General features: G+C 40.7%; 1 protein-coding gene across 1 annotated transcript in view; it reads right to left on the reverse strand.

Moving 5' to 3' along the window:
- Window positions 1–633: 633 nt before the first annotated feature.
- The window catches only part of LOC126182131 (high-affinity choline transporter 1), a 337,466-nt gene continuing 316,384 nt past the window's right edge, over window positions 634–21,715 (reverse strand). Inside the window, exons 12-13 of the mRNA XM_049924826.1 lie at window positions 21,382–21,616; window positions 634–7,169 (exon numbers count right to left, since the gene is read on the reverse strand). Coding sequence (XP_049780783.1) covers window positions 7,074–7,169; window positions 21,382–21,616 — 331 coding nt within the window. The 3' untranslated portion in view covers window positions 634–7,073. The remainder of the gene's footprint in view (window positions 7,170–21,381; window positions 21,617–21,715) is intronic.

The raw sequence follows: 21,715 nt of genomic DNA on the forward strand, positions 1-21,715 counted from the left end.
TACTCCTCGTAATTTCTGCGAAGGTAACATTTTCACATTCAGCTGGGCCAAAAACGAAACAGTTGGAATTTTGCTTATTTTTTTCTCTCTAATAATAAAATATCATTTTATTACGGTCTTCTACCATCCTGCACGGAAGTGAGACAAGTACAAAGAAGGGAGACTGGCAACTGTTTAAGTGTTATTTATATATCTCCAAAGATTTTTCACAGTGTAGTGTTCTGAAGACAACAGAAGCTTAGCTTCGTGTCTGTAGCAATCCAAACCGATGTTTTCTCAGTTGAAATTGTCTTGCGTAGGCTCCAATACGAGACGTAGTTCTGAAAACAGAATAGCGTACTGTTCACCAGCCAGCTCTGTGGACTGCTTCAGTCTCATGACTTTGAGCATTTGTAGTCCGAAGCACGAATAAGTTATTGGAAGTATGGCGCTAAATAATCGGTTGTTACCTTAGAGAAACGACAGCAAGTCATTACAAACTGAGGTAGTGCTACGTGTTTTCTCTTTAAAAAATAGAAACAAAGTTTTTGTCAGCTGGAATTTTCAAAATCGTTTCAGCTAAAGGTAAAGAGCTGCTCGTTTCTCCAAGTAACAACTGAACGATAAATAGAAAAAAGTTAGTGTAGCCATGACTGTTATTTTATGTATTTTGTACTTTTTATATATAAACACATCCATTTTTATGAGAAAAATAAAAAGATAAATATTTTGTACAATGCTGTGTTTTTCAACATTAATATAATACGACAGTATCCGAGAATACGTGGGCAGTTTTTTAATTCTTTTTGAGAAGACTATCACAAAAGTAAAAACAGGAAGAAGAGGAGAATTCTTATTTCACATTATCTGCTAATGTCATTATACCAACAACAGAATTCGGTGCTTGCACATGTTATGGCCATATCTGTACCTCCTACTTGCTACTGGATGCCTGGCAGCACGCATCCCGCAACGTGAAGTAGGATGCCACGACCTACGAACGCCACCTCAGCCCTATCGGCCGTTTGCGGGTCACCTGCTGCCCTGTGCAATTGCTCGTGTGCGGCGGTTGTGCTAGCTACTGCACACCTATGTCGCTTGCTTTAGTCCCGGACTCAATTCTGCAGTTATGAGGCAGGCTTCTACCGCGACTGCTACTCGCAATATGGCTACTGCTGTCTCCTCACGCAGTTCCCTTATGCTGTATTTCTTGTTATAGAGCTACGAATATAATGTATCCATTAGGTTTCATTCTGGTGTACTACAAAGTCCTACGACAGTGGACACTGCAAAACCACTGTTTACAAACATCAAGCTCTTATATCTATCACGCTTCCGTTCCTTTGCATCATAACGGTTTCTCAAATTTTGCCGTTTAATTTGTTCTGCGTTCACCCTATCTTCCATTGTGTTCTAAAAATAACAAAATAATAAGACGTTTCTCTCTCTACATTACTTTCGCTCTAACAAATAACGGGAAATGACAAGCAGTGATCAGTCAGTTACAGGGGCAAAATGATGTTATGACGTTCTCCTTGCACGTACTGTTGTTTTGATTACTAAGGTGCCTATGAGGGCAGTAACATCATACAGAGTGTAAGGTAAAACTTGTGCTTAGGGGCAGCCATTTAATCACAAGGAGATTATCGCGTGGCTGTAGCCTACACAGGCGTTCAATCTGCAGCTTTCAAAGTATATTAGATGCACGAAGTTGTCGCTATTGCTATCTCCAAGCTATTCCCGGGAAATTAAGTTTCTTGTTACGACTGCCAGCACCTGTGTATCAGGCCAAATTCTTGTGCGTACCGTAAGACGTTGCTCTTCGGTAACAGACAAACACACTCGTGCACTCTAACTAAACCAACACTCTGTCTAAATAGTCATGTTCTCCTAAGCTCTAACAACTCATAAATCTTCAGCAACAAACCGCCTGCAGCAGAAATAACATGTAACAGTAAATAGAAAACTCTTTACAGAAACTCCATCTGGCGCAGCCAGATTCGTCTTTAGGCAAACTATCTGCAACAAAACATCTGGCATACGCATTATCTCTTATAAACCTCTCAACCTGAACACTGATATATTCCTGAACATTATTTTACTTTATAACAGAACCACAGTCAAGTGAAAATCTACACACTTTAATTGCTCGGAGAGTAACAACATTGACAAAACACATCGAGAGATCGTAAAACGTCAAGGCTTTTTTAAATAACCTCTGATATTTGATAATATTGCTGTATGAATCGATTGTCGCTGTCGTGGGCTGCACCATCATTTTTGGACCCGGAAATGCTGCACCCTAATGTCCCGTAATGGATAGTCGTCTCTTTCTAAAACTGCATTTCACAGAGTAATGGTTCTAATAAGTTTCTGGGCCTTTAATCAAAGTTAATGAGCTGTATTTTATTCTCTGTCATTAATTTTCGATGCAGAACCTTTCGTAGTACTTGAAAAATGACAATCTAATACAGTGAAATCCTTCAAGGCAGCCCACGAAGCACAGTTAATACATGTACAAATATTTTTTTTTCCCTTAAAGAGCACTGTAACTAACAAGACAACATTATTATATCAGGCAATAGATACAGTTGACACACCATATTAAATTTCTTTTTTTTAACAACTACTCCACATACAATAATTCTAGAATACACAGAAGCTCGTAAAGACATCCATATTCACAACAGCAAATCAAATATAAACGTTCGTATTATTAATTATAGCCTTTAACAACACTCAGCCTAGTATTCAGAATAGACATCCAATGTTTACAACAAAAATAAAACATCCACATTAACAAGTCGAGTGCCGGCCGCAGCAGACACGCGTGGACTCCGGGGCGCTACAGTCAGGCATAGCATTTCTCAGCTGTGGGCTGCACGCTGCACGCTGCACAGCCGACCGCTCTGCTCTCGGGAATGTCGCATCAAGAACTCCATAACTGCTGTTTATCGGTCAAGCAAATGACAGAAAAGTTTTGTATAGGTTGGGAGTTGTGGCAAGAAACAACAGACAAAGTTAATTAGGAAATGCGTTTTGGAGGTTGTAAAGCCACTGAATAATTCTCGACGAAACCGTTTACGAAACCTGGACGCTATAACACCGCCCTTACTGCACCTTTCAGTTCGGCGACAGCTGTGCATCAAAAGCTAATAGTAAGGGCCCAGATTTTTTTGTACGTATTTATTAGTTTCTTCATTTCCAAGTTCTTCTTCTTGTGTCTTAGCAATTACTGTTAACTTTCACTGCTTTAACATTTTCACTTTATGCGTACGAGAGTGACAAGGGCATGCAGCTGAGTATCTCACCAGGTACAGAACACATTCTTATTGCTTTATTTCGTCCATCTTATACCTGAAAGCTACTTAAATTGCAACAGAGCTTTTCAGTTGAAAAGCAGCTCATTTCTAAAATGTGATAACGAAAATAGTAAAAACTTTTTGTTTGACTGGTTTGATGCTGTCCTCAAACTCCATCTATATAATACTAATCTTTTAATATTTAAGCACCGACTATAACATCCTCAATAATCTCTTTGACATATTCCATTCTTTGCTTGTCCCCATTACTCTGCTTGCAGTATTATGGTGTTTATTTATGGAGATCGTAGCAAACTTTCCATTAACCTATAACTCCTGACAAGACTTCTTATGCGTTTCTTTAGTCTGTTATCCATTCAAGCACGTCTTCATTTCAAGTATTACCTGAGCGTTGAACTATCATGTTCAAAATAATAACTCTATGAATATTGTCAGACCCGTACGTGAAAGCATACTCAGAAACGAATAAACTTACAACATCTGAATAACATCACTATGAATTATTATAATTTGAATATTCGACATAAGAGGTGCATATAGGTGTATTTCTGACAAAAAGTTGCTTGATTTTGATGACCGATCGATGTTTAGCCATTCGTTACAGGTAAAAGGATTCTTAACATACTCGATGTGGCAGTAGGAGTAGAAGAATTAATATTGCCAAAATGATGTGTACCACTCTCAGAATGGAAAGAAATTCATTTTTAGCAATAAGCCCAAACAGGTTTTTCAGCTATTACCAGTTTCACGTTTATGTCATCAGCAAAAACGACAGGGGACAGCTTTTCAAGCAGTCTTCCTCAGCTGAACGTACGTAAGTTGTATGACTCCAGACGGATCCAAAGCCACAGTAGGGCTGCCTTTCTGCCGATAACCGTGGAAATTGGTAAGAGCTCTAATTTTTTGATGAGACGGCAATTAAAAATAAAATTTATTCTTAATGCGTGGCAGTCACTGATGCACTTGCAGTTTAAGTAGTCAGAGAGATTGTAGTTTAATACTCTGAGACACGGCACTCCCTCATGACAATCTCTGTATTTTCCTGAAAGGTAGCCTCCTTTAATTCTGGCAACCGCACTTTAACGAACTTTCCCTGTACGTGTTAAATACGGTACGAACAAATTTCACGTCTGACTGTTAGCAAGACTGGAACGAGAGAGAATCACTGGACCACACGGAGGAGACATTATTCGATTCGCGATATCGGCGGGAGACCGTAAAACAGCAGTCGATGCCTAAGTAGTTATTCTTTCTTTCAGCGAAGCAATTACGCCATGCACCGCTTTCAGTAGTTGGAGCCCGAGAGCAGGTGAGTCTGTACGAGTGACACAAGCAAGTGCCACGACGTGGTAGCTGGCTGCACTAAGTGGAGACTGAGTCAACGTCACTGCGCTGCCCCGTAGCTAGCTGTCTGCTGCAGCGCAAAGCACACAGAGTCCCTGCCACTATGTGCAGCTCACTACTACAATTATATATATATATAATTCCTTTGTAATATCACACACAAAATATACGTTATACACGGCTACACCGCGTTGTTACTGTAACAACACTAATACTGATGCTCCAGTATGAGGGTGGGTCGTATTGGTCGTTGCAAGATCATACTGATGGCGCTTACACGACGAACTACGCATCACAGCGCTGTACACGCTACGCGCTTCTTTTGTCTAATGGTGATGGTGTTTGCAGATAAACGCTGAAAAACTACTCTCAGCACCAGTAGATTTCCTAGGAGTTGTGAATAGCCGCGGGGCACTATGCTTCTGGCGTTGTGGTGTCTCGAATAAATATGGGACACAGGATACAACGAGTGATGCTCGTGGCTGTCAGATATCGGGAATAATTGGTACGAGAGTAAATGTAACACGCGAGCAGCCAGGTAAAGCCTGTTGTCGGGTACCGTACACATTAAACGTCATTTACGTGAGAGAGTCCTAACCTTTCTCCAGAAACACGTCCAATTAGTCCTTGTGCTGTAAACAAGAAAGGGTAAAGCAGACTTAACGCCGTTCATTACATTCTTAACGGAAAAGGGTGGGGTGAAGCAGAGGATTACTGGAAGAGGGCACAGAAGAGCATTCGGCGGCGTTCATCAAAGTGCGGAGGCAGAGAACGGGCTGCGGCGTGTCTGGAGGAGACAGCTTTTGTGCTTCAGATCTGCAGAAACTTACCCGCTTCCTCACAGTTACGACTGAAAGTGCTGGCTCGATTTCTGTAAACATTTAACGTTCTGTATTGCTCTTGTTAAATGTCTAAAAGAAGTGTGGCAGCACAGGGCACCATGTTTCAGGACACTTAGCCGATTGGGTATACTGAAAGTGGACACTTAACCCTGCAACTTAAATGTTATAAGTCTGCCGACTACTGAAATTATTCTGCGCTTAGTTCCATGATGTGAATAAATAGTTCATAGATTCATATCGTTTTCTCGTTTTCTAATAAAATTCAGTTCTTCTTATTTTTCGTAAAAGTAATGTATCCAACAAAACTGGTCAGTGACGCCTCAGTTCTTCAAGGCTACAAAAGGAACACAGTTACTTTAAGTTCCCTTGGAGAAGCGCCAAGTGTCCTTTTCCGTTATAGCTTTCTGATTAACGAAACACGCTTTCTCCTCTATCATTCATCCCTCACAACTCCCACGTAAATATTGAAGAGAAGCTTTTCAACCTAGATAGCCCTATTTCTGGAATTTAATCAAATACTGTTGACAATGTATAACTTCGGGAAAATTTAGAAAACAAAGTATTTCAGAAATAATATATGATCGATCTGCAGTGCGTCTCAAAGCAGAACATTTTCAGTGCTAAGTGACACTGTGTTTGCTGTTTAAACTACCACACATCTCTGGGTTTTGGTACTAAATAGAATTATAGTACTGACAACAAAAAATATTCATACGGGCAAAGCTGAAAGGAAATTGCATTGATAATAGATTCCTTTATATGGAAGAGGAAGATCACAGTCTCATGAATCAAGAGCAAGGACAGGAAAAGTTGTGCCTTTGGACGAGTAGATTTAATAATAGGTTGGTAGGTTCAGGGAATTCAGTAAAAGGGCCTAGCGCAGTTCAGGAATACCCAAAAAGTTACCTGCAATGAGAAATTATTTGGAAGATACATCGTGTTCATATGCTACTTGTAAACAATAGAAAAAAGTACGGTAGTTATCTACTGGTACTTGCAAATGTAATTCCCACTGAATACCTACAATGATGTGAGATTACTGTCGCAAGACAAAACTGACGAACTGGGGACATGGGCTGCTAGTGAAGAGAAAAGTGAAACATTTAAAAGCGGTGCTTGTTGCTGAGCATATGTGCCTATCAAGCGAATAATAATGTAATGAGACGTTTGTTTCGTTCGGCAAAAAACTGTGCTGCCAAAAAAGGCAGACGGCTACCACGGAAACTTCCAAGGCTACTCTGACTCTTCACTTTATGTCAGATGGTATTCTTGTATGGAGTGGATCCAGACATGAGTCACTGTCTTGTTTCAGCAGTAAGTAGAGACAGCTCAGCGATCGGGTGCGTTTCTGCAGCAAATGGTATAGGTTCTAGTCGTTTATAGAACGCTGTTTTGCTCGGTGTAGCGATATGAGATCTTCGAAAGGATGACGCTAGTGTTGACGTGAGTAGTCCCTTATAGCAGGGAGCGACAGGAAGAGCAGTGTTGTGCCTCCAGCTGAGCCGCCAGCGCGCCGCGCAGCGTCGGCCGCCTCCGCCGCCTCCAGAGCTCCGCCCCCAGAGCGCCACCCGCGGAGTTCCGCCCCTTAGAGCGTGGTCTGGCGCTGTTTGGTTGTGTCGGGCGCCCCAGCGCCCACGCCGCCTCCGCCCCCGCTGCCGACGGCTGCCCGCAGTCGCTCCACCTGCCAACATAGCAATTCCGTCAGGCGTTCTCGGCCTGCTAAGCTCCAGTGAAAAGAAAGGAAACGTGGTTTACAATGAAGTAGAATTAATCGTCAGGTATAAATATCAGGAAGCTAGCTCATTTGTTGCTTTCATGCAGTGGTATAGCCTGCTGGCCATCACAGCTGTAACACAGGAAAAGACACCACATAACGAAAATTTACATACTGTGTGTATCGAGTACTGTAGGAGCAATAGGTGATTAAACCTGTAGGTGGTTTGGGGGAGCACAGGATGCAAAATGTAGTAGACGGATCTGCGAGGTTGGGCTGCGACAATTGTGCTATCCTGGATACGCACCAAACAGAATTAAAGTATGGTGCCAAATACGAGTACATCATTGCATGCTTCTTCAGCTCTTATGCAAGAGGTCATCAATCTTTGTGGCTGGGGAGTGGTGGCATACCACTCCCCCGGCAACTGTTAATGTAGGTTAACACAGACGCTTAGGAAAAGGTCTTGTAACGTTAGAATATAGTATTAGTGATGAGCTGCTTAACATTGTCACATCGATTAAATATCTAGGCGAAAAGTTGAAAAGCTATATGAAAACGAATGAGCACATGAGGTCGGTAGTGAGGGAAGGCAAATTGGTGTCTTCGGTTAATTGCGAGAATTTTAGGAAAATAAAGGTCATCTTTAAAGGATACCACGTGTACAACACTAGCGCGACCCATTCTTGAGTGCTGCTCGAGTGAATCCTCAGCAGCTAGCATTAGAGAGAGGCATAGAACGTGCTGCCAGATTTGTAACCCGTTGGTTCATCAACAGGCGACTATTACAGAGATGGTTCGTTAACTAAAGTGGGAATCCATTAATGGGAGACGTCGTTAATTTCGCGAAACACTATTGAGGAACGTAATTTACATGTGTTGTTCAGGCGATCTAATGTTGCAGTTTATAATGTTTAAGGCAAAATCCGATGTGAAATAGTTTATTTCATGACCAGTTTCGAAAGTAACTAGGTGTCATCCTCAGATACTCAGATCTACAATATACGGATAGAATATCATTAATGTAGTGATCTGCATGATCACACAGTAATTATACACAAGGTACAAAATTATCTGAATAATAAAAATTACATATCTTCCAGAAATACTATTACACATCAATCTCGTCGACATACTGAGGAAGTCCTCCAATTATAATGAGACAGCTCTACACTGGTTTGTCAGATATGTAAAACTTGCTAAATGAAATATTCATAGCACCAATAAGGAAGCCGGCCGGAGTGGCCTAGCAGTTCTAGGCGCTACAGTCTGGAGCCGCGCGACCGCTACGGTCGCAGGTTCGAATCCTGCCTCGGGCATGGATGTGTGTGTTGTCCTTAGGTTAGTTAGGTTTAATTAGTTCTAAGTTCTAGGGGACTGATGACCTGAGCAGTTAAGTCCCATAGTGCTCAGAGCCATTTAAACCATTTTGAACCAATACGAGCAAAAACAGGTGCATCAGTAAAGATTATGAGCCGACTTCAACTGAGGATGACTGCTTTAGATCCCATATTAAGAGCCCATGGCGACCAAGCTTGAAACCACGTAGCATGGGCTCTAAAACGCATCGATTCAGTCTTTCTAAGATGTCGTCGACGTATCATCTTTACTGACGTATCTTATTTTGCTCCTTTTCTCCTTATTGATGCTATGGATACTTTATTTTGCAAATTTTAGGTACTTAGCAAACGAGTGTGGAGCTGTATTATTATAATTGGAGCGCGGCCTCATTATGTCGATGAGACTGATGTGTAATTATATTTCTAGGACGTATGTACTTTTTATTATTCAGATAATATGATCCTTACGTATAACTTTCCTTCTGTCACGAAGGTCACTACATTAACGCCATTCTATCCATACCTTGTAGATTTGAGAATCTGAGGATGACAGCAAGTTACTATCGAAACTGTTCACGAAATACACTGTTTCACATCAAGCAATCTTGGCCTCTAATTTTGTAAATTACCATGCTGCATTTGCGGATGACTACAAAACTTGTCTGCCTCTGCCAACGTACATTTTGCGCAAAACATGATGGGAGAAAGTAGAGACCATGTGCACTCATAAAGACAAGTCTTTTTTCCTTCCTCCATTTGAGAGGGAAACATGTGATGTACCTTTTGCATTTCTTGCTTTTATGTGCCCGTTTTCTTTAAAGGCAAAAAGAAAAGGTGAAACGGTAGCCCAGCGTGGAGCCTGAATGTCTACCGTCATGTATTTTTGATTTTCAAATGTTAAAAAATGTAAGATGTTTTTCCTGTACCTTGGTAAGAGGAAGGCCTCGCTCTCTGCTAATGAACGAAGGTAGATGCACGTAATTTTAGAGCGTAATCAGTCGTAGCCATTTTGGGTTGAGAGAATAATTAAAAATATCTGTATTTTTTATGCGTGTAAAAGAAATAATATATTTGTATTTCATTAGTGAAAAATTGAGTTATTATTCCAAGTAGTGCTGCAATATAGAAGAATTCAAGAAACCCACCTGTGCACTTCTGAGCTAATACGAAGGTCCGGATATAAAAGGAATGATGGACATGGTCAAGATTTTGTTGGTGGATACGACAATCGGACATAGTATTATTAATTGGTAAGCATGAATCTACAGCAAGAGAAAGACTATTTCGTCGATGCAGAACTAATTTGAACTAATATGAGCCTATTTACAGGCATAGCCCAGCTTATTGTGCTTGTCCGAGCGCCGAAATATTGATCTCATTATTTCCATATATCTAAACATTTATTATATATATTTTTATTATATTATAAACAGGAGAAGTAGTGTTAAGAGGTACGCTCCTCCATGCATCGTATCTTAACTTGCGGAAAATGTTTGTCGATGTGGATATAGATGAATCCCTAACTACCTACTTTCAGTGGTTAAGAGATGTGTAGAATTTGGTAGCCTGAACAACAGTCGAATGTTCCTTGCATCGACATGGGTCAGGACAGAACGGGCAACATGTGCTCTCGTCTTTCTGAAAGACAATCTTACGGGCCTCGAAGCTAGGCTGCTTCCAAAAACGTTAACACACAGATAACTGTTCTTTGTACGCAATGCCATACGATACTATTACGCAAGCTGCTGGACTCGAATGAAGATGGTGAATGCAACCCGGCAACGTTCGTCTTCCTCGGAGCATCCACACATGGATATTTCCATCAGACTACTGAAGCAGAACCGGGACTCATTTGAAATGACGATAAAGTACCATTCTTATATCCAGTATTGTTGGGCGCGCACTACTGTAAGCACGCCTCCCGCTGCTGCTTGGAACACTCATGGCCTTCAACTAGCTCAAAGAGATGTCGTCGCACGGCTTGTGTGGTATCTTAGACCACACCGGGGCTTCAATTTCTCAACAAGAAACACGCAAACGATTCCTCTCAGGCACATATTTCCAGTACATTCAAAAAATAACCGTGAAATAGTGGCAGAAAATGAAGCAATATCATATAACTATATAGGGCAGTCATGTCACACAACTACAATTAAAAAATACACATGAAGTAACCTCGGTCATTCAAGATGAAGGATTTTCACGCAGGGCGAAATGGTAGCTTAATTAAGACACAGAATTCTTATCCACGGGTATAGTTCCCTGACGTTCCTGTAAATCGCAAGAGGCTAATGTAGAGGCAGTTGCATTGAAAAGCATGTAGCTATTTTCAGGTTCCTGTTTGTCTGCGGGAGACAGTCAGTTAGTCAGATTAAGAGGGGGAGCATGCTTGGGAGTTGGACAGTTGTCACGGAAGTTGGGCTGTGGAGTGTTTCGTGCTCGCTCAGGGCAAAAAATGCCGTGCCAAAGAAAAACTAAGAATGAAACTTTTGCCATTTTTGTATGTACATCAAAGGATGGGAAACAGTAACGGTGTCCGACCAGTGTGGGAATGTTAGCTGCTTGCGCTCCAAAATTTTAGTCTATCCAATTGAATGAGTCGCCTCCGCCATTGTGCTTCTTGCGAAGAGGCTTACCAATCTATGAGACACTCCCCCCACCTCGTATTTGTTAATATGCGTTTTGTATACAAAGAGTGGGAAGTTTCAGCTGATTTTCCCTAGTTTTTTTCGTTTTTTTTCATAAAATAAGCGATATTCTCTTTCGTCACATTCGCAACAACGTTGAGTGGTCCTCTCCATGGTGAGCTATTTTTACAGTGAAGGACTGGAAGTTCTGAATTAAGATTCTGGGCTATTCGTTTCCCAGCGGCCGCCGTGCCGATCGGTGCACACTAGCTAATATTTGGAGAAATGTGTCACACTTGCGGTAGCTCGCACTACGTAACTTATGTCACATGACTGGTTATAATTTGTTACATCCTTTTGTCTCCATCACTCTGAATTCACGGACTGGCCATATGAGGAGATCTTGTTTTGTTTCCTCCACATAGTCTTCCAAATAATCTTATTATTCCCCCGCAGTGATAGTGTAATTATAAAATTTCATTTGAGCTTTTAGAGAACTTTTGAGTTGTGCGTTTGTTGAATTATGTCAGTCATTATGAGCTAATAAATATATGTTACTCACAGTCTTGACTTAGATATCAAGATCCCTTACTGTTCTACAAATTTACATGATTAGCTAACCCACAAATAATAAATATTATGTATTTCTAAACTGCTGATCTCACTGTGGCGGTGTTTTTGTTGTGTACAGGTGCCAGATTCAACGACCATTAACCTAGAAATTCAGAGAAGGGAACGAGCGTTTCTCTCGGTCGCCTTTTATGATTTCAGTTTTGTTTATTGACCAGAGAAAGTGATTTCGATTTCCCCTTGATCTGTAACTAGGTTTTCTGTTGTTCCGTGAAGCTACGACTAACGAACTTAAAGACAGAGATCACAACTTTCATTTGTTTCTTACGAACAGAAATATCACTGATATGGGTTCTGTATTGTTATTGACCCTGTTTAGCTTTTTACGTTTGTTAGTAACACGTAAATCACGAGACAGATCTTTTTAATAAAAGTACCCTTAAAATCTAAAAGTTTTCTGGGTGTTATTCCTCGTCCTGAATTGAATAAAACACGAGTCGAAATCATAAGAGCAACACAGGCAACAGAAAGGCGGTGTTTTGCCAAAGTAGAAGAACACTGGATTATGAGCAGAAATGCCTTTGAAATGAGTGACCGACGCCGATCATACTGGCGAGATGTTAATAAGAAATGCACGAATTAATATTATACTGCATTTCTCAAGCAGATAAATAAGCTGACGATGTAACACAGTGAACGTGATGAAACTAAAATCTGTTGTTAACTTATGTTTGGGTAACGCTCGTTCCACGTGTTGTAAATCAGGTTGCATACGAAGTCCAGTTTGCTCCAGCTTAATTTTCGGCAAATTAAACCCACTAATCACTCACTAATCACAACTTAACACTGCAAGTGGAGGCCAACGTATCGTTATACTACACCAGGATAAACCCTCCATAACACGTACTAAAACACTTTGAAATTTACCAATAATAATATTCACGCAAGTCGAAAATTACACTGGTTTGTCTCCGAAAATTAATCTTTTCTTAACAGATAACTATCCCACGCAAGTAGCTACAACAATAAAATATTACGAAAGAAGAAAACTTGAAAAAACTTACGGCTTTTTATGAACGGAGGAGATGTTATTAGAGCCAAACCACACCTTAAAATGGGACGGTAAAATGGTGTGCATTCTTTTCTCGCATAGAAAAAACACAGTCTGGCATAGCCAGATATTATCTTTTCTGCTTCTAATAAGCTATTTACGGTTTCTCTGTCGTACAGGTAATACTTGTCCCGATATTCCATTGGTAGTATTCTCTTACTGTCGTATCGACTGACCTTTCTATACGAAAACAATTGCAATTAGTTTATGGCTGACTGCATCGGTGAAAGCGAAGGAAGGTTTTGGAATAGGATTTGGTTGTAAGTCCATGAAAGTACATGTAAACCACTAAATCCTTGTAGAGTTAGCGATTTCTTTGGAGCCCAGCCAGAATTTTCGACGCCGTTGTTCCTCGGGTCTTCTGAGAATGTTGTTCAATTTTTCAAGGTTTTTGCGCTTCATATAAACGGAATATTAGGCTGTTTTTTCTGATGGCATAGAAAAGTATTTGACAAGTTCCGTACTGCCGCAATTAGAAATTTTTATTCAAGTGAATCGTAAAGTACCGAACAGTTCCTTAAGAAGAGCCGCTAGTAACCACCATAGATTTGTGTGAAAGAAATACTTTAATAAAACAGCTGTGAAACGATGTAAACTATTGAAAATACGTACTAAATGTGGCAAATTAGTGATGAAGACGAGAACATAAAATATGCACCACCACCTAGGAAAATTGTTCGGAAAGAACAGCACAAGAATATCTATGCGTCGTATTTGTAGAAAGAGAAGTAGAAACTTGACAATAACCATTTGTAATTGTAAATATTTTTGTGATATGCTGAGACTGTTGGGAAAATAAGTCCGTAATTTGAAGTACTTGAATAAACCTGTCAAGAAGGTGTTGAGCGTCCGACAGAGCTTCAGCGGTGAAAACCAGTTCTAATGTAATGTCAGTCTGGACAGCTGTAGATTTATTTCTGTTAATACAGAAGCGATAAACTTGTAAACACACAAATTTTTAAACTTGTTCACTACTCTGAGCACATCTACGGTAACTGACTGAGTAAGTGGTTTCGTCACGTGGAGACAGCTTACTGAATTTGGCGTGTGTTCAAATGTGTGTGATATCTTCTGGGACTTAACTGCTAAGGTCATCAGTCCCTAAGCTTACACAATACTTAACCTAAATTATCCTAAGGACAAACACACACACCCATGCCCGAGGGAGGACTCGAGCCTCCACCGGGACCAGCCACACAGTCCATGACTGCAACGTCTGAGACCGATCGGTTAATCCCGCGCGACTTACTGAGCTTCACTCTATATCCAAAGCGTAGAAAATGTATGTGCCCTTGTTCAAATATCTGACAATATTGATTTAATTAAACTACAAGAAATACAAATGAGAAAGGAAGCAACTGAAATTTGAAGAAGGTTCTTCCTCATGTTTTTCCACAACTCAGCGATGTCTCTGGGTTATTAATCGCTATACTATCAGTATCTTGTACAATAGGCACTGTTGGTGTTGCTCTTGACTTCTACCTGAATCTTGTAAACACATAACTGGTGCTTGTAAGACTTTTCTGCTGATCTGTGCCAGCATTACACACTGAGAACTCTAACATAGTGTTCTTCAATCAAGCTATTAGCCTTCTTTCAGTGCTATGCACTTTGCAACTCGCTGTTTCCATGTGCGAAGTGTCTCATCTAACTGGAATCTACAAGTACCATGCTAATTTTGATGCAATAAGATAATAATTCAGCCCAAGATTGATTAATTACAAAAGCCCTATCTTCTTGTGCTACCAAAAATCACTTAAATGGGTTTTTAAAAAAATACAAGAATCTCTATCATTTATAATGGTACGGCGTGTGATCCAAATGAGAGAGATTTAGTGATATAACTATTTCATATATCTGAAAAGAATTACGGAGTAAAAATACATTGAATACGGAAATTGCTTTACTGTTGTTACGGCCGTTGAATGGAGCGTCACTTTTTACGGTAATTCGGGTCGAAAAGGCGAGTCATACGTGATGTTTACGCCGTTCTCGGCCGAGACTATAAACTGGAATATTCTTCCAGGTGACGTATTGTTCCAACAGCTGCAACAACAGTATAAAAATCTCCATATTCAGAGTATTTTTATTCCATGATTTCATGTCACATTTACAAAAGAAGTATATCACTTAACTTGTCTCATATAGATCTATTACTCCGGCGCAAATGTACAATAGTCCTATTTTTAGTGACCACAGTATTTTTTTACAGTATGATATTCAGTTTATTTTCGGTAGCACAAGCAGATACGACTTTTGGGATCGAACAATCTATGACTGTACCACTTTCTTGTCACAGAAAAATTAATACATTTCTTACAGACGCTAACGTTGGATGAAATACTCTATGCATACGCAAATAAGCATGTAAATATATCTAATTTGTTATTTTTTCTCGTTGTTTCGTGTACATGTAAAATAGATGATTTTCGTGTAGCTCTGGTCCGTAATGAAACATATTCCAAGTGCGAAGTGCTTGATTAGGCTTGCACTACTTCTCTAGCAGGATTGATTAAACGCAGTTACCCACAATTTTTTACATTGTTTATCCAATCTGTAGCTGAAAATTGAGTTTTCACTGGTATCTGACTTTCCTCGTGAGAGACTTTTCTAGTAATATTTTACTCTCATTCTACTTCCAGGTGTAATAATTTAATAACAATGTATTTGGCTTAAATTAATATTCTTTGAGAAAGCAAACGGCTGCTATAAAGACAAATATGTCCATTAGAATTGTGAAGCAATATTACAGTAACAATCATTTTCTCCCGTGCCGATCATTCCTAAAATAATGCCCTGTTTTCTGAGAGTAAAAATTTTTCTTTGTCAAGCTAAATATTTTACAGTTTCGTTGTTTCGACTTCCACTGAAATTCCTTGTTCTTACTTTGGAGGAAGCAAAATGATCCTTTGTTATTCTGATTTACATCTCTGCCTCTGCATCATCCTTGACAATCTGTTTCACGCGTTTTAATTATGTGTTTGGTACTACACTTTTTCCATCTACTGTTCGTTTCGAAGTTACAGATTTCCTTACACACATTCCACAAGACTGTCTCTTCATCTAGTGCCGATTTCCCTTAGACTTTCTCTCCTTATCTGTTCCTTGTACCACTTCATTTCGTACTTTATCTGACTGTATTCTTCGGTAGCAGAACATTTCGAATCACTGGAGTTTCTAACGTGCAAAATCGTATTTCAGATTGCATAAACAGTTCATAATTCTATTAAACATGTGGAAATGTGTTGGTATTTCCTCTATACTGGAGACTCTTAAATGATTTTCTTTAATTAATATTATGTTCTATTATACTAATCTGCAAACATACATCTATTGGTAATTAACGTTTATACTCACATTATTAAATTATTTACTTTAGCATATCTTGTACTGGTGAAGTTTCAGCTGGCTACGTACTTTTCTACTGTTCTGTAAAGACAAGAGCTTTTCAAGAACTGTCGTTTACCTGTTCAGTTTAACTATTTACGGACATAACGTATTTCTCATTGCAAGAGTCAACAATTACTTCCACATTTAGAAAGTCTTTTTGCGGACCTATCTTTACTGCGACTTCCTAGCTTCTGGTATCGCGTACTTTGAACTGTATGCGTTTACGCCGTGAATTATCATACGGTGTGTACATGCCGAGTCTCAAGACTCTTCGCCCTGTGACCTTTCTCGTAAACAGCTCCCTTCATCGTTTCTATACATTAAATGGCAGTTTAACTCATCGCTTTCTGACACAGTCCCCAGTATTATGCTTCAGATCTAATCTTCATTTTTTAGCTATTTATTTATTTTCACACTGCAAGAGAGAAGTTTACCAGAATAATGGGTCAGATTCGTGTTTGCCCTTACATAGTTATAGGAGAACATTGCATAATCTTCCCTAGGAAAGACCCTCCGCCCGTACGTAGGATTTCTAACGCTCTCTGATCAAGTCTGTGACTTAATATCGCAAACATTAGATTTTCTGCGCTTCAATCAATTTAGTTAAAGGTAGCGAAACTGAAGCGGACGAATTGTGCTCACAAGTCGATATACTCATCTTTTCAGCACTTGCCGTCAGTTGCTTATTCTCTTTACGGTGACGGATATTAAAATTGTATACATAATTCGTTGTTTGGGACAACAGGGAGGAAGCCAGTAATGAAACACATATTAGAAGAAAATATTCTTTACTTCCAGTAGTCAACGTATCGATAATAGGAAGAACAATATCACGTCATATTCTTCAGGTGGGTCAGGAATTCTCATTTGGCAGGATGTGAAGAGTGTGTTCAGGTCTCTCAGTTAGGCCACTGTGGGATGCTACAGTAGGAAAATACTCTACTACAAAACATTTTACTCAGGTTAAGGCACTTATATCAAATCTAGTAAAATATTATTACCTTAGGCATTTCTATACATTTAGAATTTAACCCATCATTTCGTAATTCGCGATTGACAAACATCCTGATTGCTTTGTCTGCCACTTCGTGTGTCGAAGTGCGTTTCATCACGATTAGAATATTATCCTAAATTGTATATACATTCGCATGTATTTGCTATCCTTTTTATGCTTCTTTGACCTTCATAAAGCATTTTCTCCGTTGCTTCTCGTTTTGGAGTTTGTCATTATCTCTTGATATTTATAAGTTACGTGTTTGTATAGTATAAAAATAGTAGGAAAATTTCAAACTGTCATGTCATTTCAAGTCCCTATCATAAATTATTTAGATATCACATCATCAGCAAACACATTCCATTTTATAATAAATAACAAACTTTCATCCCCTTTAGATGCTGATCTAAATTTTCAACTTTCTCATATATTTATTGTGTAAACTCTGAGGATAAATATTTTGTGTTGATGAATGAGGCCTATTTCTTTCCTGTTAGTAAGAATTCTGAAATTATATCCTCTTATATCATTATAACGTAATATTTTATGATATATTTCTGTGTGTAACGTGGGTTTTAAAAAATTAAAAATTATGAAATTACTTTTTTGATAGTCTCTAAAATCTTGATAAATGTAAAAACCATAGTGACCCTCTAATTCGACGGCCATAAGTCATAGTCAAGAAATGAATATCATTTCCGGCAGTGACTGTTTAAGATGTATTAAGTATTTCATTATTATACACAATGCATTCAACGTATGCCGCGTATTTTTCTGAAATAAAAGTTTTTTACGTACAACATATTTCTCGGCGTTTATCCAATCAGGAATATACGGGTTTCGTCGTCCGCGAGAGGCCTATTTCTTGTAGTTTTCCAAGTTTCAAACTCCAGGAAATGAAACTGATGATAATTACGACTTTTCTTCGTCTTCTCCAGCTCTGATTGTTATGAATGTCACCCGTGACTATTAACTGCTTTTTAACTTCCTCAATATAACAAATGGCAATTTTTCGTACAATATGGGTAATAGTATAAGCATATGATTACAGTAGGCAGCGTCACAGATAACCTACGTTTATTAGGCTTGTTCTCATTCGGAGATCTCTATGACATTTTACTGCTGCATGAAGTATTTCTTTTTATTTCATTTCAATTGCAATTTTTCTCCTTTTTATCTTCGACCAGGCACAGTATCCCCTTTCCATGTGGTGTATTCGAGTTGTGTTAGGTGTATCTGTTGAGTGTAGGTGAATGTAGTGGGCGTGTTTATAATGTGTGGTCATGTTTGAGCAGTATGATTATGAGAGAAAGCTAACGATGGAACCCGGTGGTGGCACGTAGCCTACACCTCTCATATGGCATCAAGGTATCGCTGAGCTTCGGAATTGTCCATCACTCCAACATATTACGATTCCTGATGAAACGCCTTGTATTTTCTGACTGTCGGTCATGAATCATGATTCTACCCATAAAATTGAATTAAAAACCATCTGGGTGTACTGCTGTACCACAGTGTGAGATACATGGAGTGTACACGAAACGTTCCTGATTCCTAAATGGAATTAAAACAAAACTATGAGATACAGAAAGCAGCTCAAAAAATTTTGTTTCGATTAATGTCTAATCGATTCCCACCCTTTTATTTCAAGAGTTAATTAATTACCAGAAATGACTACGCCTCAACAGAGTGCCCAGTCAGTGGTGTGGTGTGCGAAAACTAAATCTTCCATTGCTGTGGAAAGAAATTCCCAACGTGAATTTCAAATGGAGCCAGCCGAAGTTAAGATGTACAGGGTTGATGAATTCTTAGCAAATAGGAGTGTAGACGGACAGTCTGGTTATGGCGGAAAACGCACAACTGAAGAAATGGTAGAGAGGTTCAGAGAGAGCATCCGAAGACGGCATCACGAGAGCTAAACATCATCCACTCAACAGTACAGTTCATAAACTGCAGAATAAATGACTTTGCTTGAACGCATACGAAGTTTGAATTATGCAAGCACTGAAGCGAAACGGCTTGGAGCTTTGCGACGGACTTGCTACTGCGATTTTTGACCGGATCAGACAAAACATGAACTACATAGGGAAAGTCTACATGAAAGGTTTTTGAATAGTTTTACTTTGTACCTACGTCTCATGGGATCTTTTAATTTCATTTCGAAATGGTTCAAATGGACATCCTGTACCTAAGATGCTAAAATACTAAAATAAGTTTAGGTCTAGCTGCAGGGGCCATCTTCAGGGTGTAGTCTCTATGCACTGACTCAACTGCAAAAACTCAGCCGAAGTGTTGCTTATTTTAGTACTTTTAGTATCTCATGAGATGATGTGGGAGCACAGATGGAAGAATTTTAATGAGATTGACACCGGCCGCGAAACGGTGCGTATATTGACGAAAAAGAAGTAACTGCACCAAGAAGAAGTTGTGCGACATAAATGAAAATTGGTAAACGTGTTTTGACGTCCAAAAGATGATTATTCAGATTTCTCTCCAGCCGCAAGACAGCGACGCTAATAGCGTCTATCAGGATGCAAATCAAGTTTGCTCTAAATACGTTCTGTAACAGTCGTAAGAATTAGTTACCTTTGAGATTGGACGTAGTGAGTTGATGTTAGTCAAGAATACATTTAATTCAATGAAAATTCTATTATCAGCAGCTCTCTGAGTTTGAACTAGGTAGTGTAATAAGGCCACGACATTCTGAATGTTCCTTCTGCGATATTGCAGAAAGACTTGGCAGGACTGCAGCCACAGCACATGAGTGCTGGCAGCAGTGACACGGGAAGAACGATCGCGAGAATACCAGACTCCTGACGGCAACGAGCCACTACCGAGAGGGTAGACCGTCGCGTTTGCCATATAGCTGTGGTGCATCGTACTGTATCTCCTGCAGCAATTCGGGCAGCTGTTGGTATCACAGAGAAACACCTACCTGCCACACATCAGTTAGCTCAAGGACAGCTCCGTGCGAGACACCCTGTAGCGTGTATTCTATTGATCTCCAAACGATCGGTTTTTGCCATTTCAATTGTGTTAAGCGAGAGCTCATTGGAGAGAAGAATAGAGATCTGATGTGTTTCCTGGTCACAGTCGGTTCTGCCTCTGCGCCAGTGATTGCCGTACGTGACTAGTGGGACACCAGGTGAGCACCTGCAACCAATGTGTCTACGGCCTAGACACGCTGTACTCACACCTAGACTTATGATCTGGGGTGAGATTTCTTATGACAGCAGAAGTAATCTCGTGGCTATCCCACACAACCAGACAGCAAATTTGTATGTCAGTCCGGTGATTCGACCTGTTGTGCTGCCACTGTTAAACAGTAATGCAGAGAGTGTTTTCCAACAGGATGACGCTCGCTGCTGTTGTAACCAAACATTCTCTGTGGAATGTCTACCTTTTGCCTTGGTCTGCTCGATCACGAGATCTGTCTCCAGTCGAGCATGTATGGGGCATCATCGGACGACAAGCCTAGTGTTATTCACGACCAGCGTTAACCGTTCCAGTATTGACCGACCAAGTGAATGAGACATGGAACTGCAACACCCTAACTAACAATTTTTCCCGGCAGTGTATTTGTACCCGTAAATGTTTATATAGGAAGCCAGTTTTCAAACCTTTATCTGGAGTGTCACGATAGGCAAACAGTCTGGAGGAACTTAATCGTTGTTAAGCAGCTTTATAATGTCTTTATTAATACTTATGTGCGTCATTGCTCCCTACTTATCAGAAATGCTGGACACACTGACGTTGTTCGAGTGTGCATAAGACCGTCCGATGAATAGCGATTCTCTGAAAACCTGTGTAAGAGCCTGCCGATCCTACGAACGCGTAGTAGCGAAACAAACGCGAGGAGTAGAGTGGGCTAGAAGAGCGCCGACAGGTATCTGAGTAGCGAGGAGACGCAGTCGACGACTGCGCGCAGCACCTGCTGCAGGGCCGATGAGCATACGCTGAGGTACCGGGACAGGGTAGGGCCGGATGTGGCTGTGGGCGCGGGTGTCGGTGCGGTGGCGGGTGCGGGGGCGTACTCGAGGACAGGTGCGGGGGCGGGGGTGGGGGCGGGCTCTGGGATGGGCAGGTCGTAGTGCAGGAAGAGCAGCTCCAGCGAGAAGGAGCACGCGGCGGAGGGTCGGCGGCGCACCTCGGCGGGCGAGACGTCGTCGTCGGGCTCGAGCGCCGGGTTGACGCGGCCGTTCATCTCGTCCTTGCCGACGAGCGTGGCGGCGCCGTAGACGCGGCCCAGCTGGCCCGCCGCCATCACCGCCAGCTGCTCGCCCTCGGCCGGCTCGCCCACGCGCTCCACGTCCTCCGGGATGTTCACCACGCAGCGGAACACGTCGTAGCCGGGCGCCAGGTGGCCCGACTCGAAGATCCACCTGCCGAATGCAAACGTACACACTCTCTCACTTAACGAATAACCGACAAGCACATTTCGGGCACTTTTAGTGCTGCAGCTGTAGGTGTGAAGCGAAATC

The sequence above is a fragment of the Schistocerca cancellata genome, chromosome 1 (assembly GCF_023864275.1).
Source record: "Schistocerca cancellata isolate TAMUIC-IGC-003103 chromosome 1, iqSchCanc2.1, whole genome shotgun sequence".
Taxonomy (NCBI): domain Eukaryota; kingdom Metazoa; phylum Arthropoda; class Insecta; order Orthoptera; family Acrididae; genus Schistocerca; species Schistocerca cancellata.